The sequence below is a fragment of the Bombus pascuorum genome, chromosome 1 (genome assembly GCF_905332965.1).
Source record: "Bombus pascuorum chromosome 1, iyBomPasc1.1, whole genome shotgun sequence".
In the NCBI taxonomy this organism is placed as follows: domain Eukaryota; kingdom Metazoa; phylum Arthropoda; class Insecta; order Hymenoptera; family Apidae; genus Bombus; species Bombus pascuorum.
The window spans coordinates 3,634,617-3,659,905 of NC_083488.1; the positions used below are offsets into that span (position 1 = coordinate 3,634,617).

Below are 25,289 nucleotides of genomic sequence, written 5' to 3' on the forward strand. Positions count from 1 at the left end.
AGTTTAACTATTCGTTATATTATGTTGCATATATGAAGTGTATAGAGGTGATATTTATATTATAATTTAGGAATTAAGTTTACAACGGAATTAGTAATATTTGTTTATTAGTAATGTTGCATTATTATTACTTTTATACATATTTGATATTGGCCATCAACAAATATGTTACAATTTTTATCTCCCCACATTCTCGTGTTTATTCGTTTGCTTGAAAACTAACGATATTATTTTATAATAATACATAATAATCCATAGTCATTGCGTGACAAGTACCAGTAGTATTCGTTAGTACAATAACTGTACACTGTATTTGTAGTTTGCTTCACAAGTAAACTATAGAAAAAGTAATTGAATAATCGAATGAATTGTTATTCGATAAAGTGAAATAAAATAAAACAATTGTGATATCAATGTTGGTTACATCTGGTGGTGTAATGATCGTTTTTTTTTTTCTCCAAAACAAGGTGATATATACATACCCATTTAAGGTCGACAAGAAAGAAACTATGTAATCGATTCGTGGGACCGTGAGACACTCGAATCACAATATGCGTACACCGTTGCCGTGGTTTCAGGAATTGAACGTTTAAAAAAAGAAACTAGTTCTTCGTTATGCGGAACAAGGGTTTCAGGGCAGGATTGTTTCTTTTCTCTTCGTAAAAAAATAGTTTACTGCAAGTGCATCGAATTTAGCGCAAATCCCTAATCCCTCTGAACACGATCGTTCAAATTTTATGGAGTCAGTTTGCCGCTAAACGCGGGCATTTCAAACGTGGTTAATCGATTTCACGATCGATAATTGCATCAACTTGTAAATCAACTCGAAGCCATATTCGTTTCTCGTGTTTCCGGCGTGTAAGTTTTCGAGTCTTCGAACGCGTCTGTGTCTTCTTTCATAAAGTTGTACATTTTCAAAATTTCGAACGATTTTATTTTATCACATACTCAAAATTGTCAATATATTTCATCGGTGTTTCCTGTATCGTTGGAACCGGCCTAAAGTTCCATCGTTTGTATATTTCCTGCGACCATTTGTGTGACGCGGTCATTGATTAATTCCGTGATGCAAATTAACAACTCTTAAATCGATGTAACCACTTTTTGTTAGGAGTGCTCTTTATTTGCAAAATAAGCGACAAGTATTTTGTAACTTCGTCGTAATCGGCTGCACATGGTGAGTACCTATGTATGTATGTATGTATATCATTGTTGTACTCATGCATCGATTAGATAGATCGTCGTTCCGTTTTTTGAAATTTCTTTTGTGAAAACCGACCAAAAGTTTAATACTCAAACATATTTGCACCTGCTCTAACGCTCTATTAGAAATGAATAAATTTCGAGCTTTCATCTTCTTGAAATAATAGCATAGCAAGGTAATGCTATTGTTAAAATTACGAACCACAGTTATTTTTTATGTTATTCGGTACACATCGAATAATCGAATGTATAATCGAAGCCTGTCTATCGAATTGTTTCTTTTGTGTGAATATAGCGTTGTACGATCGGTTCCCACTAAAATTTCGACGGAAGTTTAAATTCACGCAGGCAAGTCAAGCGAAATGGTTTACAATAAGGAATACTTTTCAGAAAACACATCTTCGGACTCACAGCCGTTATTGTCAGTTGTCATGGACGTTACTAAATACTCGGTACATACAACGCGTAATTGGCAAATCGAATCGCTGTACCTCTGGGATCCTCTAAATAGAATATTGATTATGTATCTTTGATATGAACTGTTTCACACGAAATTCGCAGGTAACAATCGTTTTGTTTCGATACGCGCATAACAATCGATAATAAACGTGCTATTTCATTTTTGCAACTTTATACAAAATCTTATCGTAACAAACGTCGGAAGTTACTCAGTTATCTAATCGGTATTCGATAAATTGAAATTAGGAATTCGTTAGTTCGAAAAGTCAAAATTTTTATTCAAACGATCATTTACAGATTGTTATCCGTTATTCGAGAATTTTAAATTTCTAGACAATTTGAACTGTGAATAACATTTGAAAGCGCCCGTAACTTATCACTACCACCCACTTCGTACGTCAATATGATTTTCTTTATCGTTTAACAGATTAGTATACTGCTACAATAGTGAAAGACTTCACACGAAATACATATAATCGATACTCAGAATAGAAATCGAAGCTCGTTTGCACGAGATACGACTCGTGGATCCCTCGTGTACGACATTTCGATTTTGAAACTTTTTATCGTTGAGATATGCCTGTATTAAAGGTGTGTCGTGAGATTGCTAAATCAATCGTGAAAGCAATATCTTCGTTGCTACGGCTATGAATATGGTTAATTTAGTACTAAGGGTTTCCCTATTGAAAAGGCGTTTTGATTTTTTCTTTCTTTTTAGTAGCAACGATCGCATAGTAATCTTGGCCAATAATTTTCCGACAGCCCTGAGCAACGTTATTTCGCGTTCGTACCATTTTTTATCCGTTCCTACGACGTAACGATATCTTCGTCAGTTGTTTTCGTCGAATCGGCTGTATAAGAAAATTATCGTTCGTCCCTTTGCACTTTGCGTCAATTTTAACGTAACGCGCTATCGCGTCAAACTTTCTATCAAATATATTTTTTCCCATTTTTTAAATTAAAATACGCAATGGCGTAGCCATATTTATAAAAGTTCCAGGGCCTTCTAGCATCGTAAAAAATAACAATGATTATTTAGCATCGATTATATTCCAGTTTCGTGAATACGACACGGCGCGAAGAATAATACCGGTACAAGTGCAAAGGGTAGAAAGTTGTTGCCAACCATAGGAAGAAAATTAAACGCGTGTTGCGTGTTGAAGTGAAAAGCGTTGAAATACTAAAAATCGGTGCACGGTGGCGTCTACGCGTAAACGGTGAAGAAGTCGGTAACCCAGCGAACAGTATAGCGTGAAAAGAAGCGTCTCCGGGTGTGTTTCTAGTCGATTTTGCTTACAATACAGCGATCAACACAGTGGAACTACAGATTCACGCCTTTACTAAACTTTACTAACTAGTCGGACGTTGTTGGTCGCGGCGTTAATTCGCGACCGTGCAAGATCGAATTGGCCGAAGGTGCGCCGACCTACCGTGCCAGGCAACGCTTCTATCTTAGGACAATGCTCCCTTTCCTCTTTTCCGCTTCTGCCTCTTTACGAGTTTACCGTTCGTTTCGAAATTTCACGCTTCTCCCTCTATAGATGGAACCGTTCGGGACGAATCTTTGAAGGCTTCCTCGGTGTGAACCCAGTCATTCGCATTTGAACGATGAAAATTTGACGCATTGCCAACATATTCTCTTTTTTTTTTTGCGACCGGTTACGATCAATGAAACCTAAACGAAGAGACAATCTGTGAGAACGATAGAGCATGATTCGTGATATATGAAAAAAGAGGCGACGGTTCGATAAGATTTGACATTTGTTCTGCGGGAGGAATCGAGTTACGGTGTCGCGTTAGTGATAGATGGTTTCGCTTGGAAACGCGTCAGTAAGTAAATCCGAAGGTGAATTCGAAGACGAAGCTGGTAATGATAGGGGAACGAAGTGTTTCGTTCTAGTCGATAAGCTAATTAGAGCGGTTGGCGAGCTCGAGAGGTTGGCAGAGGTTTCAGTTTCGCGCAGAGAGTAACGGAACGACGTTACCGACGTTCCCGTGCGGCAATCAGCCTCGTTCCAGCGGAAAGAATCTGATTTATGCGTCAAAGCGAACATTGTTCGTGAACGGAATCGTTGATGGTCAACGTACGTGGGCAACCTTCGAGCTTCGTTCTTCGTTTTATCTCTCTTGCTCATCTATCCGTTGTGCACCACATCACGCCCGTACAGAGATTCGTAAATACACACGATAATTATACGAATGTGTCAGAAGCACGATAATAATCGATTAGTTTTAAACCTCGAGCGACGAGAGAGAATATCTTACAATAGGTAATGCGTTCATCTAGGCGCTACGATGCGTGCATCGCAGCAACCTTCCTACCGTAGTGACCACTCGCTCGACAAATCCAACGTAAACAGTGGATAGAGTGTTTTCAATGATATTTTCTTTATTATTATCGATCGTTTATTTTTCATTATTTCTACGGAACTTTATATCTCCGAATAAGTACAGCGAAAGTGATCGGATCGGTTCACGAGGCTGAAAGAAGCTACGAACGCGAGTTAGTCGTCTCTTCCTTTTTTCTTTTTTTTCTTTTTTTCTTTATTCAAAAAAGAAGCACATAACACGAGGATGATTCTTGTTCGTACGGGTTTCTATGAAAAAACAAATTGGTTGACTGGATTTCCGTACGATCTGACAACGGTATTTCAATGATACAACGCTATAATCCGTTTAATCGGATTCCTTAAACAAGGCTGCCACGATGCAGGTTCGAAAGCATAGCGCGCCCGTGTGTATATAACAAAACGTCAACAAGTAAACGTGCGATAAATCAATCGATTGCAAATCGCCTTATAAATTGTATAAAAATCTCTATTTGCCTAGCTTAATGCCTTAAGGATACGGTATTGGGAATTTGTATAATTCCTACAGATTTATGTCCAGTCGAAGAGACGCTGTTGCATTTATTATTTCTGCTCGGCAATCTCGTCTCTATACACCAGGAAAAGCACGCATGCCCTCTGTGCGCTCAGCGACAAGCACGGTGAATCTCATTCAGACTTCTTCTTCCATCAAACGAGTCGGTAGACTTTTGCAAATACATCCGAACAGTAGTATCCTATACGTACGTATATAACGGAAAGTGGATTTTGGTATTCAAAGTATATGTGATAAAGGTAGATACGCGAACGATTTACGGTTGTATATTTCGGGAAACGAATAAAACAGAGGTAAGAGAACGGTAACGGAAAGTAGACAGAGCGACGACGATCGATGATAATCCTGATCGTTTACGAGATTATACGTTAGAACGATTCGAGTATTATTTAAACAAAGATGATCGAAAAGGTGTAGAGATTCGATAAACGAAACGAGTAGAAACGTACATGAGAGAAGGATGGCAAAACGAGAAGCGTTTTTGTCGGATCGAGACAGGTGATCGAAAGGAATCGCCGAGCGTCGGCACAGAGTCACGTGAGGCAAAAGCGAATCGAAAAATAAATCGGAGACACATGAGGGATAGCGAGTATTATTAATTGTCCGTCGTGCGATACGCGTGACAAGTGAGGCAAGCGCGTGCGCCACGCGGCACGCCCAATTGCAAAGAAAAAGCAGCAGACAGAAAATGATGCCGAGCTATTTCATGCTCGACACCTAATCCATTCACTCGAGTATTCACCGAAGTACTTTAGTATTTTTCTCCATTCTTAAATTCGCACGATATAAAATTCTAGCTTAGTATGGCCGGTAATTTGTTTCTCCTTGTTTCCTCGTCTCCCTCCCTCTCACACTCCCTGCCTCGCATCTTTCTCTCTTTCCCATTCCCGTAATCATCCTACGAGTTTTCCCCCTTTCTTTAGTTACGTCTATGTTACTTACGTCTTACGAATGGTTTTACATTAATCCGCAATTAGTAAATAGATAACCGCAAGCTTACGTCTAAGTTGAATTTACGAATTAGTGGTGTGTGTTATGTTGTATGACGCATAAAATATCAACGAGTCGCTTCAGCTAACCAACAGCAATCTCTCCTCGCTCACGCATAACACACTCGCGCACATACACGCTCTCTTGCTTCCCCTCTCTTTCTCTCTTTACCATTTTATTAGTTTACTTGCGATTTCGTGGATTGCAAAGCCCGTTTTATTTCCTCGACACGCAACAAACGATCCATCGTTCACGCTCGTACGCATTCTTCCTCCCTGTTTCTTTGTTGCTTCCAATTCTCCGTCTGGATCAGAAGCATAGAAGGTGCCGTACGTCAAACGATTACAGCATCTTTTTATTTTCTATCTGCAAGCTTCTTAATGGAATGTTGTGGTACAAATAGGGGAATCGGTAAGAACGAGTAATCTAATCGCCTATCAATTAAACCAGGCTTACGTCCGACTATTCTTCGCTTTTCCGTTGTTACGACGCTCTTTGTTCGTCCATCTTGCCATCGTCGAAACCGGGTGTCATACCTCGAGAAGAAAACCCGAAACGTTTCCTTTTGTTGCAGTCGATTTTCACGAGGGAAAAACGCAGCGATGATACGGAGAGAAAATAATTCGAATCTCTTACGAGCAAACGTTACCCTATAATTTTGATCCGCGTCCCGTGATATAACAAAACGTCGTTGCGTCGTCCATAGGATCGCAACGAATTTTTACCTAGTGAAGACTACGACTACGTCGTTTTTCTTGGCAAAAAGAATTTCTCCGTTTTCGAAGCGTTGGTCGGAACAACGATCCGCATACTCCTTTCTCTCGATATAATTCGTACGTAGCTGTTTATGTAGGAACGAGTCGTCGTACGCCGTACAATGTACAATTTAAATATCTAAAGCGAGAGAGCTATCGGGGATCGTTAAGGGCTTCGACATTGCGATATTTTTGATTCGAGCGAACATCTAAGGTTCGAATTCTCTTGCCTATGTCTATCTAATCGCGAAAACTTTAATATCACTAACGCCTCGTCTCGACTCGTTTGCCGTTAAGATTTATCGATCGAGCGTTACTAGAATGGCAAACTTTCACGGGATCCATCTCCGATTGCAGCGCCGTGTATCGACCGACGATCGAATTACGGAAACTGAAAACCATTCCCTCCTTTCCGACGACACTTGCAACGCTTCTTTCGTTGTCGAGTACTACTACTACGACCGTTTCGAACGTGTCTTGCTCCTCGTCGAAAATTACGTTACAACATACTCTTTGGCTAATCTCCCGTCCGATCGATTTTAACGTACGGAGCGTTGTGGTTCGCGAACGCGCAGCTTTTTTCCTCGAAACATTTAACAAAAATATAAACGCTAGGCGATTTTGCACGGTTCGGTATGACCGTTTAACATTCTAGAGTCGATCCGGTTGTAACCACGTGGGTCGCGTCGACCACAGGGGTACACACGGGCGTTTCGTTCGGTTCGTCGAGACTTCTACGTTCGGCAGGATTCGACTTTGGTTACGTCTATTAGCGAGCCTTCGATTAAAAACGGTGCTCTTCTTTTCTTTCTATAATCACGTTCACGATGCATTCGTCGTTCCACTAAGAAGCCAGGATTATTTTCGAGATATGTTTCTGTGTATTGAGAAAAACGTGTACGATATTTAATTATAACATTTTTTTCCTTTTCTTTTGAAATCACTTATCTCTATTAGTCTATGGTTAGAAACGCTAGATTTCATCTTGCTGCGTTCTCTCGTCCCTTCTCCCCCCCCCCCCGTTTCTCATTTTCGTCGTCTATTTTCGCATAAGTAGCAGACAAGAAGCCGTACGCGTTGCAACGCGTCGCTCGTAAGTGAAATCTACTTATACATATATGTACGTGTGTGTGTGTGTATTTATATATATATATATATAAATTGTTGATATTTATATATATATGTATATTTATTTATTTATTCATTTATTTATATATTTATATTCGTATTTATATATTTATATATTAGTCTTTTTGAAATGTTTTCTCGTGCGTGCAAAAAATAAATCTCTCGACGCGATCGTTGCGTCGCGAGTGAATTTTCTTCTTTTCTTTCTCCCTTAACGCGTTTCTTTTTCCTACTTTCCCCGCTGATCCTCCGTTTCTCTTTTTCTCTCTACTACGCGCGTCCCGTAAAAGTTATAGAAACATCGCGAGACAATTTCAGCGACTCGTTCGTAAAGTTTCCTGGTTCGCGATCGTGTACCGAGAAATAGGAGCTGGCCGTAACAGCGAGTCGCTGATAAGACGATCGAGGATTCAAAAATTCGAGATTCGAAATTGTCAGCATGCGAAACGATGCGCGATCGACAACGTGGCTTGTCCGCCGTTCGAAAATTTCACGAGAACGAAGATGGAAAATGCCGACGAACGTCAGAATCTTCGTGTTTTTCGTCTTTTTCTCCGCGCAAAAATACGCCTATCAGTTTACACTAGATTCTTCGAAGCACTAAACAAATTAGAAAGTATCGTCTTTATCGCGCAATGTAAAAATAGCGTTAATGTGAAACGTCGACCGAACAAGCGTCTCTTCTCCAGAGTTTCCATTTTCTCACGTAACTCGAGAGGTTTCGTTTCACAAAACTTTAATATTTACTCCCATTAGTGGAACATTAGTTGCATTACTTTATATTTGATTAAGGCGGCTTGGAATCAACATTAGGGTATTTTTGCGTATAAGGCATATATCCGACTCTTTGTTGTTTCCGATAAAACATCGATTGCCTGAAGCGAGTAAGAAAGACTCGGTGTCCGCGAATTCACGAGTAGTTGATCCGTTAGATTGCTCCAGAAAAACTATTGCCTATTTGAAACAAAGGAAGAAAGAGAATAGCGCATACTTATGGCGAGAAGCGCGTAGAACGTTTGGGCGAAAGTTTCAAAATTCCACTTTCGGATAATCGACGTTGTATAATGTTTCGATTTGTTGAACAATAAAAAAATCGAATAGCTTCGTCGTATCTAATGGTCGACGCAATAGCAATATGCAACAAAGTCGTTTAATTAAAGAATCGCCTAAAGATGCAACTAATTAGCGTCTACGATGAACGCAACAGTCCTAACGATGTTTAAAAATCGGAAAAGCCAGAGAAGTTAACAGAAAATCGATTTTCGTTGAGTTCGACGAAAGCTCGACTCGACGAGAAGTTTGTGTAACTTGAAACCTGTTCGTACGACAGTTGGGGAAATTAGCCGCGGTCGATCTTCGCTTAACTTCTCCAGCTTTTTCTTCGAAACAAACGAAAAGGTAAAACGAAATCGCTAATTGACGATACACAACAAGATATACGTACCGGTAAACCATTCTTACAACGGCACGATCCGACGTATACCGGTACGATGTCACTATTGCACTTCACTTTCAGGTAAAACCGTGCTACGATTTGACAAAACGATCACACGATCACACGATCACTATGCAAACGAAACATCAAAAGAGAAGGATTCGCGTTGCGGCACAAATTTCCTCCGTCGTTTTTGCCAGTCGAATATATTTTGTGCACGAGATGCGTCGCCGAACGATCCGAGAGTTGGACGTCGAGCATTTCCTTCGTATTTTTCATCCGAATCTGATTTACTCTGCTTTCACACGGATGTCTCGTTTCTCTGGTCTTCGTCTCTCAGAACGACGACTATTGCCGAACTTTTCCTCAGGATCGTCTCTCCTCGATCGCTTTCGATGCTCCGAATTTATCCGCTACAATCTCTCGTTCGTTTGCTCGCGACGTAAGGAAGTCGTGTCGAGGTATTTTTATTCGGTTTTTCGATTAAATGTCGATCTTTCCTTTCGGATCGGTAATGCCTCCTTGAAGTCTATTCCGTCCTCGGCCGAAGCTTCGTCTTAGGATCGTTGCTGTCTGCCCGGCGTTGGATCGTTTCTTGATCGGAGATAGAGCGAGCTGCTCGTACGAGGGTCACCAGAATCTCTGGGCACTGTCCCACAAGTTCTTCAAGCTTGATCGAAACTCGAAACGGAAGTTCTGGTAGTATCACGCTATGTTATTGCCGCTCATCGTTGTTACGCATTTTTTCTCCGGCGTATTTTGACTCTCCGAATTACTACGCACCGCCTTTGTCGGACTTCCAGGAGTCGGCGTCGCGTCACCTGGTAACGGGTTGTTGTTGTTCGTTGACGTGGAACTTCTGCGACCGTTCTCGCGGGTCGGCGATTTCACGTCGAACACGGAGGTGTCCGATTCGATGTCCGAGTCGATCTGCAAAAACAACATCGACGAATCAGCGTCGAACCGTAGTTTTCCATTCACCATTTCCCCAATATCAAGAGTTTCCCAACTCTTGATATTGTTATTGCGTGGCACTAGCTACGACTAATGCGTAATTGGCTACTATATGACTGACAATGACAGCGAAACACGGTTACTTTTTAACGAGAGAAATCATTTCGTTTCGTCCAATGGCTTCTCTCGTAAATGGGTTTGCTACCGTGCCAGCGGCTACTTGGCTATTTGCATCTAACGTAGTTTTCGGTGCATAGCGCGAACAACGGACACGTTATTTTCTACGCGTGCCATATACTACGAGAAGGGACTACGAATGTCATGAATCGCACGAGCAGGAATTTGTCGATATCGATACGACGAGAATACCGAAAATCGGCTCGACGTTTAAAAATAAATCGAAGGCTATCACCTGTCGTAATCGCTTTCCACGAAGAATGATTTTTGCAAGATAAGGAAAGAATTATCGCGACAATGATGCGCGGGAGGAGGAAGATGACGATGCACTACCTTGTTGAAACAGACTACCTGTCTGGTAGCTGGGTGCGGGCTGAGAAATAACCGTTCGCTGGTGTCGCTACCGCAGCTGGAACTTTCGCTCATCTCCGTGGTAAATTTTCGAGATGCTCGCGGACTAGGCGGTGCCGCGCGGCTTTGCCCTCCCAAATTTATTCCTACGCTTCTCGAGCAGACCTGCGACTGAATGTGCTCGCAGACCCTTCGAAATCTTCGGATGTTTCCTGAAAGATAAAATATCGATGGAAAATTGAGTCGTCGTTGGATGCCGCGTATCGAAATCGGGAGGGAACGGGATTACCTCGTGTACGGGAACGCGGTGTAAATGAAGCGGCGCGCGAACGAGCGACAAACCGTAAGAGAAAAACCCGAGGGCACTGCGACTTGTGACTTGTAATTATACACGCGCACATACACCGACAAGACGGCAAAATTCCACTTGCCAAGGTAACATCGATCTAGTTGCGCTTGGACGATTGCCAAACGCCACCACCTTACCGATCTACCCTTGTCCACGGTTTGTTTCCAAGGGTGCTTCGTACCCTCGGTCGTCCTTTCCTATCGCCAACTCGATATTTCGCAAATTAACGTCGCGCGCGAAATTATTCAATTATCCAGGAGGCGAAAAAATGCGAAAGCTCTTTACTGTCGGAAATGAAGAAGGTTGGCGGTGCGATGGAAAATCAGAGAATTCACTTACCGCTTAGCAGAGTAAAAGTAATAGCGAACAATGGTTCGTTCGGCTGTTTCGATATGGCGCTAATGTCCACTTGAAAACGGACTTGTCTTTGGAACATTGCCGGCGCCGTACTTCCCCTTTTGTATTCCACTTTGAAGGACATCGGCGAGCTTACGCTGTGAGACAACTCCGCTATCTGTTGAACGAAACTTGCTTTTAACGCGGGCCCGTGTAAACAGCGTACACGAGCGTACGAAGTTTCGATGTAAACTTACCGATAAAAAGGCGTGAATCAGGTCGGCTTTCACGCTGGCTAGAGCCTTCCCTTTTACCAGAATGGTGAACGTTTCGTCCTTTTCCGTGGTCATCAGACTACCGAACCATGATTTCTTCGTAAGTTCCGGGGAGGAATCCGGCGTGAGATGTACCTTCGCGGAACAAAGCGAAGCACGTTTAATTTTCTATTCTTTGCTTTCTCCGCTTTGTTGAAAAAGCTGAGAAATCAAGAGAACCTACCTCCTCGGCGCTTGTGAGCAACTTGCGTCGATGAAATCGGGGACTACCAAGGAACGAGTTCTTGATGGTCGTCAATCTCGATCGCCAGTGATGAGCGCTAGATCCGGCGCCGGTGTGCGGCGAGCCTGGCGGTGTAACGCCGACCGCGACTACTGCGAAACGGACTATTCTTTACCTGTACCATCGCGTATCCTTTGCGTTTCGAAGCAAACGCGAAGTTACGACGAGCGACTATGGTCTTTGCCACGATAATAACAAATTATTTTGTCGAACGGAAGGTAAACGAATTTAGTAGAATATTACGTATACTTTTAATTGCTCATAAAAGATATAACTTAGAAAAAAAAAAAAAAAAAAAACGAAGCTGGCACCCCGCTGGGGGTAGCCGCCCACATGCTATATTATTTTTTATTTATATTTTTTTTTTCTTCACCAACAAGATATAACACTTTACCAAATGTCCGCAAGGACAAATTGTAAAATAACCAAAATAAAAAAAAAAAAAAAAACTTTTAATTGCGCGCGATAAACGCAGAATCGGATGTTTGCGTTGTACGCGAAGGAGGTTAAAGAGCATAGCGTAGCATCGTCTGGAAGAAAGGATGCTTCTTCCGCGTTTCGGCCGATCACGGTATCGAAAAGAGGGAGAAAAGAAAAAGAAGAAGCGAGTGTGCCACACAGAGGCTCGTCGACGATGAATGCACGCGTATCCAGTCTTTAACAATGATACGTCGTACGCGGTGTGTGCTCGTTATGCGGTGTAAGCACGGTCACTTGCATTTTTTAAAATCGTCCCAGCTATTAACCCTTCCTGGCAAGATAAAACACGCGCACTCAGACAAGGCTTTCGCCATTTGTCCCGTACAAACACTCTGGACACCTGCGCCTCGTTTCAGCTACTTTTACCAGGTTTTACCAGGTTCCAGATCAAACGGTCTTCTCTAATTGGATGTTTATTTATGCCTATGACTCTGCTCTCCGATCGAAATATCCTGTCGTCGAGTTTACGAGAAAGCAAACGTATTCCTATATACCGTCGTTGGTGGATTGCGTTTTTCAGCAGATACATCAGGTTGCTCCAAAAGTTCCTTTCGTTTTATAAGGAAACAATAGATGCGCAACATTTCTATTATTTTATTGAATTAGGTATGATCCATTTTGTTCTATCAAGACGGAGACCACGACATTTGACAGAGTAGTTTTCACGTTCGTATAAAAATGCATCGTTGTAAAAGACGCGTTTGTAAAAGAAAGACACTTTTCGGGCGACCTAACGTATTTTGGTACGCTTCGTAACGTATAAATGCATCTTTGAGCTTTGAGCCAGCTAACTACTTTTAGGAGGATTTACAGTCGATTAATTCGCGAAACACAATCTGCAGGGCACTTCGGAAGAATGGATTATTCATCGAAATAACGTAACCTGGCGGGGTGTATCGATTGTGTAGAAGGACATCGGATAGTTTCTTGTTGAGCGATCTAACGCTTGGTTAGATAACGCCATTAAAATCTCGACGTTATTTCTGCAAAGTGTTTCGTAAACTGCTATTAGATCCCCGAATCGGTCAAGGTGCGGTATTACATACCGTAAAGCGATAATTTGACTTATCCATTGTTTCCGCGCGTCTTGCTCGATCGAATTCTCGTCGAGCAAGGGCACCAAAGACCCGTAGAATAATCGAGGTTTGTCTCGAAGAAGAAATTCGATTGTTAGCGTTTTCTAAGCGAACGATCATCCGTCTCTTCGCGTTGGACTATCGCGAATGACAACGAGGAGGTTCCTTTAGGCAAAGTCTCGTAAAACGACCCGATTGATTTTTATAACGCCGAGTAAAACCAGAAAGAGAAGAAGGGAGAAAATAACGTGGACGCTCACCCTGCTGGACGTCGTTTATTTCTATTCCCACGTTGGGTAGAACCGGAACGGGGGCCACGACAGGCGGTGTGCTGGTGTTTCCGTTGCCCGCTGCGGTCGTTACCGACGACAGTCGGTGAGGACTCATCGTCTGGCCTAGATGCGAGGTCGGTGGTGCCCTGTGAGGACTTAGCAATCCAGCGACTGCGTTCGAGCCGTGCAACGGCGAACTACCTGGCGTCGATGCGTGCGAATGCGACGCGTGTGTATGGCATCCCGTACTTGGCGAACGACGCGCATGATGCCTAGTGCTGGAAAAAAAAAAGAATGTTTTGTCAGTCTAATTCGCGACAGGTTTGAGTACGTTTGAGACAAAGATCGTGACTAGAGATAGACGAGATGACAGAAGGCTCGAGCGACCGCTAAAGGGTATTTGTTGCGAACAACGTTGGTATTAGACGGGATTATAGCGACAAGTGGTATTAGCGTCTGTCCTGATCCGCCCTTGAATGATCTCGCGCAAGCGTCTAGACTTTAGAGAACGATATTCGGGATATTTGGAAGCCGCGACTCGGACTAGATTGTGCGTTGTTTCGCGAGTTTGGCGTTCCATCGATTCGTTCACGGAATCGGTTCGTCGCAGGATGCTCGAGACACAGTTCTGATCGAACGAAAGCTAATCGTGCGAACGAAGCTCGCACGTGACACGTCGCAAGGGGAGAAAGCAAAGAGAACGGAAGAAAGGTACCTAAAGGGAATACACGTGAAATCGTACACGCGATGCATTCGCGTCGGGAGACCAATCACGGTGGTCACGCGATCGTGAACTTCGACGAAGCCCGGAGATAGTAATTCGCGAAACGATCGAGCGTGTCGCCTAGCCTAGCAGCTTTTCACACAGCGCTCGATCCGATTCGTGATACGCGACAGGAACGATCGTTCTCTATTCTACTTACCTCGACTGCCTTCGAGGCGTTAAGGGAGAACCGTGACTAATTTCGCCGAGATTCAGGGCGGTGCTACCGTTTACTCGACACGTGTCCACTCGCTTTCTCGGTGGATCCGCTTCCAATTGTCCCGCGGATCCCCTCATGCCTCCTCTCATTACTTCCAGCTCGTCCTCGCACGCCGGTCTTCTCCGTTTTCTCTCCAACAGTAGAAAATAGATCACCTTCTCCGTGTTGTGGCTGCACCGAGAAAACCGTAGAACGTTAGAAACGACCGAAACACTTCGGAGAATACGTAGAGAAAAATGCGAGTTAGATCCTTTAGCGATCGACAGCTTTTTATTTGCCGCTCAATAGGAAGATATCTCTTTTGATTCTTAGAGAAACGCGCGGTGATGGAACCAAGGAATCGAACGGGAAGCAACTAATCTCGAGGCAAATTGCTAACTTTGTCTTTTCGTTCGTGCCACCACGCTTACTTCGGGCTGAGGAGTTCTTGAATCAGTTTGTCCCGTTCCTTGAAGCAACCTAAGCTCGCGATCGCTTGCAACACGTCCGGATCGATTGCCTCCACGGACGGAATAACGTGCGTCTGCACCACGTCCATCATCGACAGCTCTAATTCTAATTCGCCTTTGCCCGCCGCCGTCACCCACACGTGCCTGTTTATCTCCGCCAGCTGAGGAAATTCGAAATTAGGATCCGTTGCCTGCCGCACCATTTCTCTCGAACTTAGCCCGTTAAATGAGGGCGCCGATTAGTCGGCTTGTTTTATGACAGTTGCATGATCGATGCAACCGATGGACCCTTCTTTCCACTTGGAATCGTTCTCGACCAATCGGACCAACCGTTCAACGGGCCAACAACGAGATATTAAAGCGAAACTGACTTACCGTTAGCCTCTTGTCCGGATCGACTTCGATCATCCCCTTCAGCAGATTCTGACACTCGGGCGGCACGAAGTGTGGTATGTAGAACACGCCCCGTTTCACTTTTTCTAATAATTTTCTTAAGTTGTCGTCGTCGAAGGGCAACGCACCTACCAGAAGCGCGTAAAGTATCACCCCGCACGACCAAACGTCTGCCTTCCTTCCGTCGTATTTCTCACCCTGCAAACGCGCAATTATTCCGTGTTTTTTCCCCCCTTTTAATTAAATTCCCGACAAACGGGAACTCGGCTAACGATAAAATAGTAGTAACTCGTCTCGATGGTTTTCTCGGCGGGCGGCAAAAGGGAAACGCAAGAAAGCAGAAAGTGTATTTTAAAAGACCGTGATTACCGTTTCGTTATCAATCTTTTCCTCCTTTTCTACGGCTAACGACAGAATTATTAAAGTTAGGCAGGCGTAGCGAATATTCGCGCAGGCTAGAGGCGAAACTTACTCGAATCACTTCCGGACAGGCGTAATGAGGAGAACCGCAGCTGGTTTCCAGCATGGAGCCGGCAGGTTGCAACGACGCCATTCCGAAATCCGCTATCTTGATATTATTCTTCTCGTCCAACAACAAATTTTCAGGCTTCAAGTCTCTGTGACTGAAAAGGAGAAACCCAGCGACCCGGTTATATCGAGTGGTACTTTCCACGCGATACGAATAATTAAGTTGTCCGGAAAGTGTCTTTCCTTCGCAAACATGTTTTTTACAACAATGTACCTTCCTATCAAACCAAGTTTGTGAAATGTCGCGGTGTTTATCTCAACAGAACAAAATCGATCGTACGTAATTCGAGAAAATAATATAAATCAGAAAACGTTGTACGTCCTTATTTCCTCATAAAACGAAAGAAACTTTTCGGACAACCTAATACTATAGCGTTAGGGCGGCTACAGACACGGGTCCTTCCAAGTAACTCGACTACGATCGGTCGTATCGACTAGTCGAGTAAATTTTTCCGTTCACGCACAGCGACTTACTAAAATTTCTAACCGATGAAGCCGTCTGTGGCTGCCCTTACCCTAAATGGTGTCCCGGTTTAGGGTCACGTAATTTAAATGTCCGATCGATCGAAACCGATGTTACACGGTGTCCCTGCGAGAAATTAGGTCCGTTTCTGGATTTATTTGATCATGGTAGATATCCCCGATGTTATCTAGAACTTGGGGGACCCTTCGCGTCTGAATAAAACTCTGTTATCGAGTCGTCGTTATATACGAAATTAATGGAGAGAAATTTCGCATCGTCCTTCGAACGATATGGTTTTTGCGCCGAACCAACTGACCGAGATTTCTTTGGATACGCTTTGGCGACAGATTTAGCAAGTGTTTTTCGGTTGCGTATTTCGACGAAATATCTCTCTTCGACCCGATTCTTTTCACAGCAACGGTTTTTATATATTCGAATAGAAGGGAATTTCACATTACTCACCAAATACTATGACTATGACAAAAATCTAAAGCAGAAATGATTTGTCGAAAAAATCTCCTCGCTTCCTTCGGCGTTAGTCTACCCTTTTTCACTAAATAGTCGAAAAGCTCCCCGCCCGAAACGTGTTCCAGAACAAGATATCTGAAACGAACAAGCGCAATTTCAGTGCTGGTACACTCTGACTTTTCCGAGCGTGTATTCTCGTCTCTGCCACCGTGAGTAATAGGTCCCGTGAGTAAAACACTTTTGTCTAGTCTGTAAATTTTTCTGTTTTCCCACTCACTCTCTCACACACACACACTCTCTCTCTCTCTGAGTTTGTCCGAGTCACCGAATACTCTTTTTTTCAAACGGCCGAATTAAAGTTCAACGACTTCGGAAGCTTGATGAAACTCGAGCGGGTCTCGGTTTTTCCTCGACTCGTTCAAAGCGGAAAAATTCGCGGAAAAATTCAGTCTCTTTCTAGGTACTCACAGATATTTCTTGTTCTCGTATACGTCAGAGAGGCCGAGCACGTGCGGATGGTCGATCAGTTTCATAATCGCGATCTCTCGTTCCACCTTCATCAGCACCGACTCTGACAATTTTTCCCTGTTGATGATCTTGATCGCCACCTTCTTGCCCAACACACAGTGGACCCCGAGTTTGACCAATCCTGTAGCAAACGTGTTCGCGATTAGCTGTTTCTTTAATTCGACCAATACGCTTTCGTCGACGATCGTTTTCGGAAGAAACTAAAACTTGAATTCTGTTTCGGATGGCGCGACGCTGCGTCGCGTCGCGTCGCGTCGCTGCTTCGGAACGTCGTATCACTGCGAACGAAGTAGCCCGGCTCGAGTGGTACAGTCGTTTTTAGTCGGACAACCTCGCGAGAGAAAATCTGAAAAGCTGCTGAGTAGAGTCGCGGCAAGTAGAGCTCCTTGTGCAAAGAGTGGCTCGTTGTATTCAGCCTGGATCAGCGCGATCGTCCTTCTTTGTCCGTTTAGCCTTTTTTTATCTTGCTCGACGAATCTTTTCGGAAGTGAAAAAAACGAACAGCTCGATGTTAGCCGTAAAAATCATTTGTTCCGTTAGTCGCATCTACTTTGTTCGTTTTAGTCACTGTCGAGCGCGGCTTTCTCTCGATCCGCGTTGTATCGCTAGGGCAAAAGGCAATTCATACCGGTGACGTTGTGTCGCCATTGAGTCTACTGCTCTTTTAAAGCTACCAGCAAGTTTGTAAAACGCGTTCCGTACGACAATAACGGTGGAAAAATGGATACGACGTACGACGCGTGACGTATTTTTTTCGAGATTCGAGTCACTGTTCGAGAATCTTCTGCATGATCCTATGTGTGCACACTTTCTTACCTCGGTAAGCAAACAGAGAGGTTTCAGCCGAGTGGTTTCGAGTTGCTTCCATTTGCTAAATCGCGGAAAGTTTTCCAGCAAGGACTTTGCGTGAAGCCTTGCTTACGTTACGCGCCATAATTCGATTGGTAATTTCGCTAATTTCACACGCACGCCAGCCAAGCGCCTTCAACGCGAGAAACGCGATCACGAGATTGGAAATGATAGAGCAACGCAACGACTGTGATTCTTTGCTAGAAGTTGAATTACGGAGTTTAAGAGCGGCAGGGGGAAAAAGTAGTTAAAATCGCGACGAAGAAGAACGGAATAGGATACGCTTTTGTCGTTGTCAACTTTAATCGAAAACATACATTTTGTGCTTCGAGTAAATCGAATGACAAGTTTAAATTGGATCGCGAGCATTCTCCGCGCGGAAACGCGCAAACTTAAACGATTCGACGTATTTAGGGTAAATTCTGGAATATTTCCGTTCTGCCGCCAACGGACGATCGACTCGTGCTTATCGTTCCAAGCGTGCAACATCGTGTCGTGCCGCGCCACTGCTCTGTCATCGTGCAACGATAACGTCGTTGAAGCGGTTACTTTTCCTTCTACGATTGCAATTCTGCCGTCCTTTACTTCGCTGTTTCCTTGAGACCCTCTCGTCCAATTATTTCGCCACGATAAGTAGTCGACTGCGGGCGAAGGGTTGCAGGGTGAACAGCAGTTTCGAATCGAATAATCGCGAAAGCTACGCCGAAGATGTAGACGACGAGACGTTTGGAGCGGAAATCTGGCCGGGTAGTTAAACGTTTGAAACGTTTCGACCACCGCAACCCTACTCCAAATATCAAACGACAGCCCATGGACCGTTTTACGGGGCTCGTAATTAATTCGCGAATGCACCCTCGTTCGTGGAATTACTTTTCAGCCTAAAGACACCGATACAGATACTCGTCAGCAGAGTGAAGCACACGTTTTCCAACTTGATTTCTGTTCTTCGTTGTAACCGCGCGCGCTCCACTAGTCAAAAGCGTTTACGAGCGTTCCACGATTACGCAGAAAGTCTGTGAGAAGGAGAGCGTGGCATTATTCGACTGCCGTTAACGTCAACGAATCGCTTCAACGTTTTAGAACGGAAGGCAACTTTGGCGTTGGCGAAATCGAATTGCAAATCAGCTATGATTTATTGGGAAATTATTGGGAAGCAGAATACGTGGAAACGAGCTGTTCGTACAGCCAAGAGTTACGGTTCTAGGGCGTAGGTATTTGCGACGACAAGGAAAACGAAAGATAGACGGAGAAAGAGAAAATATGATGGAACAGATAGGAGGGAATAACGCGGAAAGGAAGATTTATAGGACCGGCTAAATTGGCTTAAACCGTCTCCGAAGACCACAGCGACGCGATGTCTTTATCCGTTTAAAAGCAGCCGGCTGTAGACTCTTCCCTTCTTTTGTTCTTTAAGTAGAAGGGCGAAAAAAAAAAAGAAAAAAAAAAAAAAGAAACGAAGGAAAACGATGCAAAGAACCGGAGCTCGTTGCGTCGGCGACGGCTTAGAAGAATCGAACGACCTTCGTCAATTAATTAATCGAATGGCCTTTCTGCGAGTCCGCTTTTACGATTTTCCTGCTGATTATAATTCCTCTTCCAATTTATCGAGCATTTCATAACGCTCCAGACGATTTTTCTTTGTCCCGATTAAACACGACCTATCCTCGTTACGGCCACACATTCGACGCTAACGAATCGGAATTTTGTATCGAACCAGATGACGGAAAAATTGTTGACGATCAACGCGCTCCGATCAACCATCGTTTCGTGTCGCGTTTCGTTGTGAACGGACAACGGAAGAAGGTCGCCGGTACGTTCCGAACAGCGCGTTTAAGCGATCGCAACCGCGACCCACGTGTCGGTCGATCGGTTGAAAATTTGGCGAGGGACGTGGACTGGTCGCGTTCGCCAACAAATCGACGAGAATTGCATTAGCGTCGCTATAGGGCGTTAAAGTGCACTTTCCCTAACGACTTGCATCACGCACGATTTACCGACATCGATGCCAGCCATTTTCCCCCGTGGAAATCAATCTCTCCGAAATTTACATTTCGACCGTTTTGTAACGCAATTGGTGCCGTACCTACGACACGCAACTGTCGATAACGCGTTGCTGTTTCCTCGATATTCTTACGGTGTACGAACGCACGTTGCGTCGGCGATAATTCGATAACGCGATGGCCATGGAAACACGTTCTATGTACGCATCGTCGATCTCTCGTTCTCCGATCTTTACGTTGCACTCGCGATAAAACGCGATAAACGGGAGGCTGCGATACCAGCGCGTTTTCATCTCAAGGTCGTTCTATTTTCTAGCCGCTTCGTTATCGAGTGTCTAGCTGATGGAATATTTAAATATCGGCTAATAATTGCACTACGATATTTTAAATATAGTCCTGGCGTAGGCAAATACGCGCATACACGAAGCTAAGTACGTATAATCGGCCGTTTTATGGTATAGAGCAGAGAAGCCCTGCTCGTGCCGAGGATGCGTCGGGGACGACGACGAGTCGATCCGAGCCTACATCTGTCAAGGTACTGTTCGCAACTAATTCGACGAATCTGTGTCAGACCATCCGTGTCGACTTTCCATGCTGGTAATCTTGTATTGCTGCTTATCGTCGAGTCTTTTCTCGTTTCGATGCAACGAAAATTGCGAATCTAGCGTGGCGTCAAATCTGTGATCCGATCGAGAGAGTTGTTAATCAACGTCAATTCAAACTGAAGAACAAAACGCGCGGCGAGTTTTCCTTTCGATGGTTTAAAGGTATATGCGTAAACGAAGTAAATAAAGCTAGCGGATACGCGCAGGATATGCACGAGTGAAACACAAAGCGTCTGCGAAGCGTCAAATATCGTCGCGAAATTCTCGAAACGAGAACGAAAGAATTTATTTCAAACGCGATCGTCGACGATTCGCTCGGCCGATGACCCACGACGCAACACGCAAATGTATTTACCGGCATCCCTTTTTCGTATTCGACAGGACCAGGTTCGCGTTCGCCAACCAAATCGAATTATATCTCGATATTTCACGGATTGCACGCTTCATCGAATTCTCTTGAATTCGCCAACGCACGAACGTCCCCTGTGCGTCTGTCACGGCTTTATCGGCAAATTATTATCAACCCAGGCGTATATTAATTCCGAAAGACATCTTCGTTACTCCCCTTCTGCGAAATAACGCGTTCGATGAACGGGAATCCGCGACGCGACGAACAAGAGCGCGATCCTTTGTTCGAGAACGAATTTGGCATTCGATGGAAGCTCCTCGTCAAATTTCTACTCTGTTCTTTTCGTCTTGGCATTATTCCGGCTTGTCGTTGTTGTCCGAATAGTTCAAGGTTTGCGCGTATAAGTACAACGCGTAGGTAAATTATCGCGTGGGACGCCTTTCGCGAGGAAGAAAGACAAGCGGATTCCGCAGTAGTCCAATTTTCCCGTTTACCTTGCTCCAACGCGACGTGACGTGGCTATTTGAAAATCGAAACGCGCGATCTCTCAAGGATATTTGGCAAGCGAATCAGGTTAAATCGTCCCTATGGGAAGCAGTTGGCTGCTTGGCAGATTTAATAACGTTCCTTTCTCATTTCCTCTTTGCGTGATAGGAATTCGCCTCTGCAATTCGTTTAATAGCAGCCAACACTTTGCAACTTTGAAAGAAGCACCGTTTGCTACAATTTTATAATTTTAACGACGGTCATATTCGGTCATTCTCGCTCGTCTAATTCTCCGACGTCGATCCCGAAGCAGACGCTTCTCCCGTGTGTTCTAATCGCGGAATAATTTTTATTTCCAACTGTTTGCTGTTCGAATTCCGTTTAATTCGGACCAATAAATCGACGAGAGTGGCTGGCCCGATCGTGAAAAGAAGACGATGAAAGTTGACACGAGTACGAGGAAGAATTTGTTTTGCCGCATAACGTTCGATCGCATCGATTTGTCGCGTCACGCCCTGCGAGCTCTCGAACTCGTTCATCTTAGAGCGCGGTCTCTGGACTCGAAACTTTCTTACACGACACGGGCTAACTATAACAATAACGACAACGGTAACCTTCGCTCGCGGGACGTCTTCATCGATTGTCGCGGTGTATCGCGTGCACGCGTACCTGTGCTTCCACCACAAACGAAAATTGCGATTCGGTACGCGACTTGCAATTTCATTAGATTCCACTTTACTTCGTTTCTTGCGGAATTCCGTTCCTGGATACAGAATCCGTCGGGATATCGGCACTGGAACTATCACGACAGTCAAAACGACTGCTTTTACAATTTTATTTAAAAATTTCTACTTTCCGTTACATTTTTCTCACGCCATGAGGTAATGACTTCTGCGACGATAACTAAAGAAACGATACAACGAATTTTATTTTTCTTTTCTTTTTTTGTTTGTATTCAAAAGCAAAACAATTTTGTGGTTACTTATACCAATGCCAGTGAAAATGACTGGCACTTGTCAAAGCGTAAGAGGGTCCTCCAATCTGTTTACCGAACCTGAATTAACCAGTTGCCTCGTCTCGTACAACTTCCCACGCGTTTTTCAAATTTCTGCCGCGTTTCGTTCAATACGACGCTGTCAATTATCAGGAAAGTTCCGGATCGATCACGATGCTAACGCTGCAGCTACCACACCAGTGAAAATGACTGGTTTTACAATTTTATAAACGTGTCAAGCCTTCGTTTAGGGATCATGGTCCCAGATCGGTCGATAATATCAAAAATGTACTACACAGCGTGGAATTTCTTTTGTAAGAGAGTAACAAATAGATAAATGTACAAATATTCGATAGAATATTTTTCAAAGACCGGTCGTTTTGGTAGAAATACGTAATTTTAGTAGAAATAGCTTCTAGCGTTGGTTGGCAGCGTGGGAGTGTGCCGCGTCGCGTGATGTAAATCCCCGCGAAACAGCACGATTTTCTACTCGAACGAACTTTGTGCTCGTGCGTTTAGTCGGAATAGAAATCGTCGTTCGACGCGAAGTCGAGTCGAGTAGAGACGAAGTCGTAGCAAGAACAGAGTCTGAAGCGCGCTTTGATGACGCACGCTTCTTCATCGAAATCTGTTCCTCGTTGTCCTGTCGTCTGTTCGCTGCACGACGTAGCCGCAGAGAATCACGTCGAACGGTCGCGTTTCTCGCAAAACCACTACCTTAGCTCCTTTGTAACTTCGTCACAAAACGTAATCGGCTTTAATCGGTAAAACACGTCAGCTCGCGTTTTCTCAAACTCCTGGCTTTAGTCTTTGTTCCGTACAGGGCGATACAAGGTTTCCATAATCAAAATTACGCGAGAGAAGAGAAGACGACGTCCGTTTCAAAGCTGCATCTCCGTTTAACTCTGCAACTACCGACGCGAAGTTTCGTATTGGGTCTCGTTCTCAATTCGGTTGATATGCTCTCTGTTTTTGTAGCATTTTCTTACGTGATTCTCTAGCCGCGTAATCCGATATTTTCAATTCTAGCAATGACTTTCTTGAAAAAATATACAGAAATAGAGATCGACATCGTTTTACGTTATTTCTCGATAAATCACGAATAGGAATACATGGCACAGTTGTAACATAGTCCCGCTTGAAACGAATACAGTGATTTTTACGTATGCCACTTTGGCAAATATCGCATTGAGTCGGGATAAACTCGTCGCGGTCGTCCGAGGGTTAATCGGTCAACCTGATTACCGTGTAGCACGACGATTGTTTCAACGATTGTCTCGACGGGCTTTTGTTTACGCGGCCGAGTTCACAGAAACAGTCGCCGGCTCGTAGCACGGAAAACTGTATACGCGGCGAGTGAAAAGCGTATTCTTCTTCCTCAGGGAACTCGTTTCTTCGCGATTCTGGTCGCTTTGGGGTTAACGCAACGCGTTAAAAGACGCCACGTTAAAAGCGCTCGTGGCAACCCGTCCAAGAGGTGGGGTAGCTCCATCCTCCTCTCTTTCCGATCCAGAATCGTCCTTTAACCGCGTAACGAAATTCGTTTCCTATGCAACCCGATTATATTTTCCACGGAACGCGATTATGCCGCTGGATACTCGAGAGTGTGCGAAACCAGAGGCAAGTCCCGAAGATCCTTTCTCCTTCGAATCGATCGATGTACCGACCGAAAAGGAAAGCTACGAGATCGTCAATGGAAGTCACGTAATCAGCCGGTAAATTATCGTTTCGTGAAAAGTTAATAGCGCGCTAGCTATATTTCGTAACGTAAATAGAACGAGAGGGGTCGTACGAATTTCGTCGAAGGCTCGATGCGACTGCGTGCTCTGATATCTCGCGTGACCGACGTTGCATCACGTTGGGGGTGATACAACAATGTGCAAACCGAAACACGCATCGAGCTCTATTTATACCGCAGCCATGCGGTTTACTAAAGTAACAACCTATAGATTCCGACATAACGGTTAATTCGAATTTATTCGTCCAACGACTCTATCTCGTTCCAAGACGAGTAGCTTGAGAGGAAAAGTGATTCGTCTCGTCTGGAGACTTTGTTCTTTCCGTAAACTCGTCGATGCAGATCGTTGGCGTCAACGATCGAAAAGAATCTCGATCGGACGCGCGTCGAAGCTTCGGAAACAACGTATCGTAGGAGTCGTGAGATCTTTGAGGTAGAAAATGCGCGAGGGATCCGCTGCGCTTACCTGTCTGGCCTTTTCCCAAGGTCTTCTCCAGTCGATAAGGACCAACGTACTGATGGGTCTCCTGGGTGTTGGACCCGACGGGGCTCTCCTTGCCCTGCATCGTCGAGCCACCTTCCTCCTGGTCCGCCAGGTTGGCTAGATTATCCTAGAAACCCTGGCTTGCCGGTAACGAACCTCCTGCAAACTTCCTTTTACCACCCACCCAGCCAGCGTACCGGCCTTTTCCGTTTCTTTCTTTCCCTCTTTCGCTTCCTCCTTTCGCACCGTTCCTCCTTTCTCCGCTAGACTCTCCTTCCGTTTTTCTTCCTACGATTGGTCCTCTCTGTTTCGCGTGCTGCCCGTCCTCGCAGGATCACTCCGTGACGGAGCGGTGTTTCGTGTCCGCGATAATCCACGGCATGGCGATCGGCGAGTAGACGACGATCGCTGGCAGATCGTTCTGCCGGATCGTCTAAGGGAGATAGACCCGTTCCTTTCGACGACGAGCGAGAGGACACGGGTGGCGACGGCCACGACAAATCGAAAAATCGACGAACCGAACGATCACCCGAAAACTTGCCCACCACTCGGCTCTGACACATGTA

General features: G+C 44.4%; 1 protein-coding gene across 4 annotated transcripts; it reads right to left on the bottom strand.

Annotated features, from left to right (window-relative positions):
* Window positions 1-90: 90 nt before the first annotated feature.
* LOC132904687 (serine/threonine-protein kinase BRSK2) lies at window positions 91-25,006 on the bottom strand. Of its 4 annotated transcripts, XR_009657657.1 has the most exons (14): window positions 24,706-25,006; window positions 17,159-17,339; window positions 16,685-16,825; window positions 15,704-15,854; window positions 15,214-15,429; window positions 14,800-14,999; window positions 14,330-14,560; window positions 13,395-13,684; window positions 11,519-11,670; window positions 11,278-11,430; window positions 11,024-11,198; window positions 10,318-10,547; window positions 8,863-9,783; window positions 91-3,337 (listed from the first exon to the last, which is right to left on the bottom strand). XR_009657657.1 is itself a non-coding variant. In XM_060955515.1 (13 exons), exons 1-13 carry the CDS (start codon window positions 24,803-24,805, stop codon window positions 9,559-9,561), a joined length of 2,442 nt encoding a protein of 813 aa, XP_060811498.1. In that variant the 5' UTR covers window positions 24,806-25,006; the 3' UTR covers window positions 7,306-9,558. The 4 variants fall into 4 exon arrangements, 3 of the variants coding, with proteins under 3 accessions (XP_060811498.1, XP_060811590.1, XP_060811405.1); XM_060955515.1 differs by lacking the exon at window positions 91-3,337 and having other exon boundaries at window positions 7,306-9,783; window positions 11,519-11,667; XM_060955607.1 differs by lacking the exon at window positions 91-3,337 and having other exon boundaries at window positions 7,306-9,783; window positions 10,336-10,547.
* Between the last annotated feature and the right edge of the window lie 283 nt (window positions 25,007-25,289).